The sequence below is a fragment of the Bison bison genome, unplaced genomic scaffold, assembly GCF_000754665.1.
Source record: "Bison bison bison isolate TAMUID 2011002044 unplaced genomic scaffold, Bison_UMD1.0 scf7180017853138, whole genome shotgun sequence".
Taxonomy (NCBI): domain Eukaryota; kingdom Metazoa; phylum Chordata; class Mammalia; order Artiodactyla; family Bovidae; genus Bison; species Bison bison.
Window position 1 is genome coordinate 25,369 of NW_011483711.1, and position 5,266 is coordinate 30,634.

The window sequence follows — 5,266 nt, forward strand, 5'->3', positions numbered from 1 at the left end:
TTAGGTAGATATATTCCTAAGTATTTTATTCTTTTCGTTTCAATGGTGAATGGAATTGTTTCTTTAATTTCTCTTTCTATTTTCTAATTATTAGTGTATAGGAATGCAAAGGATTTCTGTGTGTTGATTTTACATCCTGTGACTTCGTTGATTAGCTCTAGTAATTTTCTGGTGGAGTCTTTAGGGTTTTCTATGTAGAGGATCATGTCATCTGCAAAGAGTGAGAGTTTTACTTCTTCTTTTCCAATTTGGATTCCTTTTATTTCTTTTTTCTGCTCTGATTGCTGTGGCCAAAACTTCCAAAACTATGTAGAATAGTAGAGGTGAAAGTGGGCACCCTTGTCTTGTTCCTGACTTTAGAGGAAATGCTTTCAATTTTTCACCATTGAGGATAATGTTTGCTGTGGGTTTGTCATATATAGCTCTTATTATGTTGAGGTATGTTCTTTCTATTCCTGCTTTCTGGAGAGTTTTTATCATAAATGGATGTTGAATTTTGTCAAAGGCTTTCCCTGCATCTATTGAGAGAATCATATGGCTTTTATTTTTCAATTTGTTAATGTGGCATATTACATTGATTGATTTGCAGATATTGAAGAATCCTTGCATCCCTGGGATAAAGCCCACTTGGTCATGATGTATGATCTTTTTAATGTGTTGTTGGATTCTGTTTGCTAGAAGTTTATTAAGGATTTTTGCATGTTGTAATTTTTAAACAGTTCTAATGAGGTAGATGAAACTGGACCCTATTATACAGAGTGAAGTAAGCCAGAAAGAAAAACACCAATACAGTATACTAATGCATATATATGGAATTTAGAAAGATGGTAATGATAACCCTATAAGCGAGACAGCAAAAGAGACACAGATGTATAAACTTTTTAAAAATAATTTTTATGCTGTCTTTGTGTTACTTTGTTTTCTGTCTTTTGTTTGTGACAAAAATCTCCTGCTGTCCTTACACTTACCAGATAATAATGTACCATCTATACAGAAGTAAAATGATGAGAACTCTCAAATTCTAAAATTAGGAGTTTTAATTTATATGTAGGGTCAAAATAAAGAGATTGTGCAGTGTTGGTGGTATAGTGGTAAGCATAGCTACCTTCCAAAATAAAGAGATTCACAGACATGCAGTCTTTAGATTTAATAACGTCCATTTCTTTAAGAAAATCTAGATGAGTGCACATTACAACAAAATAAAAGCAGAATGAAATAAAGAACTTATAAATAATGATGGGTAACACTCAAATGTTGGGTATTAGTGCTCGAATGCTCTATATGTTCATTTCATTTAATACTCACAGTGTCTTTATAATGTAGATATTATTTCTATATTATTTATAGGAAATTAACACAGAAAAGTTAAGTAATTTACTGGAGTCATAAAGCTTATATGGGCAGAGCAAGGGTATGAATATAGGCAACTGGGATCTTAAGGCAATGCACCTAACCATTGTGCTCTAATGAAAAGGGAAGTAAAACTGGATAAATGTTCTGTAAAAGGAATAGTTGTCAGTACTAAATAATTTTAAAATTAGAATGAGACCAAAGAACTATAGAAATTATGACTAAACTCAATAATATAATTGATTAAAAAGTCACATCTCATGCTTAGTCACTTGGTCATGTCCAACTCTTCTGCATCCCCATGGACTGTAGCCCACCAGGCTCCTCTGTTCATGGGATTTCCAAGGCAAGAATCCTGGATTGGGTTGTCATTTCCTTCTTCAGGGGATCTTCCTAACCCAGGGACTGAACTCATGTCTCCTGCATTGCAGGTGGATTCTTTACCACTAAGCCATTGGAGAAGCCCCTCCCTCAAAAAAAAAGTCACATAATGTAAAGCAATAATTCATGAATGATACACAGAAACAATAATCCAAGAAAGTAGGGGAAAAAAGCAGGAAGGGAGTGAATTAAAGTGGCAGAGAGAAGATGGAGACTGTTAAAGTAAAATACATCTGTAATCTTTCATGGGAGCTGTCAACATGCTTTGTTCTTACGGTTTGAATTCATAAGTATATATTTAAGATGTCCAAAATTATAAAGAGAAAATAAAAATAGTTAAATACCATAGAGGACAATAAATTTAATAAAATCCTTAATAAAGTTGATCAGTAAGACAAAAAACAGTGTGAAGATAAAATACATAAATGATAAATTCAGGAGATACAACATCTAACTGAATTCTAGAAAGAAAGTGATGGTGGTTGTGTGAGAGGTTAGAAGGAAAAGCAGACCAGAGGGTAGAAAGAAAAACAGATAAAAATGAGATAAAATTTCTTGTATTTTTCATTCTCAGTATAGCCAGGGAGAGAAGAGGGTGGTATAGGGCTCCCTTACAGTTGAGTGGGTGAAGTTGCTCAGTCGTGTCCGACTCTTTGCGACCCCCATGGACTGTAGCCTACAAGGCTCCTCTGTCCATGGAATTTTCCAGGCAAGAGTACTGGAGTGGGTTGCCATTTCCTTCTCCAGGGGATCTTCCCGACCCAGGGATCGAACCCCGGTCTCCCACATTGCAGGCAGACGCTTTACCATCTGAGCCACCAGGGAAGTCCTCCCTTACAGTTAGTGGTCTAGAATTCTACCTTAAGTTCAAGCACTTGGCAACACAAACTCATTTCCTTTTATTCTATGTTCCTGTTCACTACTTAAAATATTGCAGGTATTTCCCCAATGTCCTTTTCACAGCTGCCTTCACCTCCATGTTCTTTAGACTGTAGATGAGGGGGTTCAGCATGGGTGTGACTGCACTGTACTGCAAGGATGAGAGCAAATCTAGGGAGGAACCGGAAGTGGGCATGAGATAACGAATCAAACCAGACCCAAAGAACAGGATCACTGCGATGAGGTGGGAGGAGCAGGTGGAGAAGGCCTTGCTTCTGCCTGTGGTGGAGCTGATGCTCAGGATGGTGGAGACAATGCGAGCATAGGAGAAGAAGACTGGGAGGAAGGTTCCAAGACCATGTAGTAAGATGGAGCAGATCAGGATGTCAATATTGATAGAGACATCAGAGCAAGACAGAGGGAAGAGGGAGGGCAGCTCACAGGTATAATGGTGGATGGTTTGTGCCTCACAGAAGTCCAGGTTAACAGCCAAAAGCACAATGATGACTGAATTGAGAGAGGCCAGGCCCCATGAGGCCAGTATAAGCTTTACACAGAGCTGGGTGCTCATCAGTTGGCCATAGAGCAGTGGGTGGCAGATGGCAGCATAGCGGTCATAGGCCATCATTGAGAGAAGAAAAGCTTCAGTCCCTGCAGTTATAAACACAAAGAAGACCTGAGTCAGGCAGCCCTCGACAGAGATTGTTTTCTTCTCAGACAGCAGGTCCTTCAGGAGCTTGGGCACAGTGACAGAAGAGAAGCAGAGGTCTAGGAATGATAGATTGCTCAAGAAGAAGTACATGGGCGTGTGGAGGTGGGAGTCAGCCCTGATCACCAACAGCATCGTCAGGTTCCCCATCACGGTCAGGAGGTAAATCACCAGGAAGAGGACAAAGAGCAGAGCCTGGATGTGGGGGTCGTCTGACAGCCCAGTGAGAATAAACTCGGTGATGATGCTGTGGTTCCTCAAGGCCATTTGTGGAAGCTATTTCCTTGAAATAAAATAGAGAGATGAGATGTCCTGTCTTTTTCAGAGTTTCACTCCTCTTCTTATACGTTCCTCTCTACTCTGCCTAGACTCTGTGCTCAGACATCTCAAAGCTGCCCTATCTGTATCCCAGTAAGTGTTTTCATCCTGTTTTGTTATCACTTCTCTTGGGTCTCAGTCTTCACATAACTCAGAGATTCCTATAAAAATGAATATCTCTGGATTACCTACACATTCATTGTATTTAGATTCTGCTCCATCCATTTTACAGTTTAGAAATCCTAAAAATTCTAGCACATATCTGCAGTGATTTTCTAAACCTTTTCTTCTCTTTTCAGTTTCTCAATCATATATATATTTTTTCTTTAAAACCTTACTAAGATTGATGATGTCTCTGAGCAGTCTCATCCTTTTAGTCCAGTGGCTTCAGTTACAGTAATGCCTGGCAGCAATATTTCAGCGTTGCCATGCAGTCTATGTTGCATAGGGGCTACTGTTGTTGAATTTCAAGGATGCTGTTATCTACACAGGTGTGCTGTCTCATGTTATTGCAACACCCTTTGATGCTGTCTCATTTTTTTATAATCCACAAGCGATTTTGCCATTGCTGCAAGAAGCTTTTGCATTCGTGTTGTGGATACATTATTCTGTTTTCCCAGGAGGGTCAAAGTGGAAAGAGTCTCATAATTTTCTTTTAAACTTTTATTGCATCCTATTATTCAAAGTATCAGCTGTGTCCAAGAGGACCAGGTGGTTAGTAGTTTATGTTAATGATGATACTAAGAACCATTTTGAAGCCTAATTTCTGGCACTATATGGTAAGTCACTGTCTTAGGTGAAGATTCCTGCCTCACTTGGACCTTTTGAGGCTAATTTACAGGTATTCTGTTTTTGTCTGTCAATCCACAGTCTGATCCCATAGTAGTCTTCTGTCTTCCCAAGAACATAATCTTTCTGATTCAGAGAACCCTGTTTCTGACCCTTCCAGCTTGCCAGAAATCCATTACCAGATGCTAATTTATGTCAAGAGAAGTTTGAATTTTTATTTCATTAACAACCCCATAAACCCAAGCTGAAGTCCATCTTAGACTCAAGTCTAGATTACCTGTGTGCCAGAATAGAGGGCAGTGTTCACCTTTGAATGTCTTTGGGATGTTAGCTTAGACCCAGTGATGGTGAAGCATAATCAGCTGGAGAAATGTCTTTTGAGGATCCTGCATGGATGAAATGTAAACACTGTTGAAAGTAGTATCTTGAATTTCTACAGGCAAAATAAATGAGTGAAAGTAAGTTTTTCCAATGATTTAGATATTTCAAAATATTTATTGAATGGCTAACTTGAAAATTGCTTCCATTCTTCCACTTTCATTCACAAAAGGGAACCTGGCCAGTGTCCACAGTGTTCACAGGGGCTTCAAGCTTTCTTCTTAAGAACACGGTAGCATTTTCAGAGAATAACTTTCTGTCCTGCCTGACACCCACATTTTGTGTAAATAAAGGTGGCAGCTACTTCTCTTACATGATTTTCAAGTTATCACTTAGAAAGGAATATCCTACTCCCTTGCCATCTCTAAATAGCATCTCAAATTGATATCTGAAAATTCTTTAATGATTAAGAACAACTCTTTTCATTTAAATTCTATAATTAAGCATAAAATAAACCAAATT

The 5,266-nt window shown here is 38.5% G+C and overlaps 1 protein-coding gene across 1 annotated transcript; it reads right to left on the minus strand.

Annotated features, from left to right (window-relative positions):
• Nucleotides 1-2,650: 2,650 nt before the first annotated feature.
• LOC104998293 (olfactory receptor 8S1-like) lies at nt 2,651-3,586 on the minus strand. The gene has a single exon (XM_010853385.1). It carries the CDS (start codon nt 3,584-3,586, stop codon nt 2,651-2,653), a length of 936 nt encoding a protein of 311 aa, XP_010851687.1.
• Nucleotides 3,587-5,266: the final 1,680 nt, after the last annotated feature.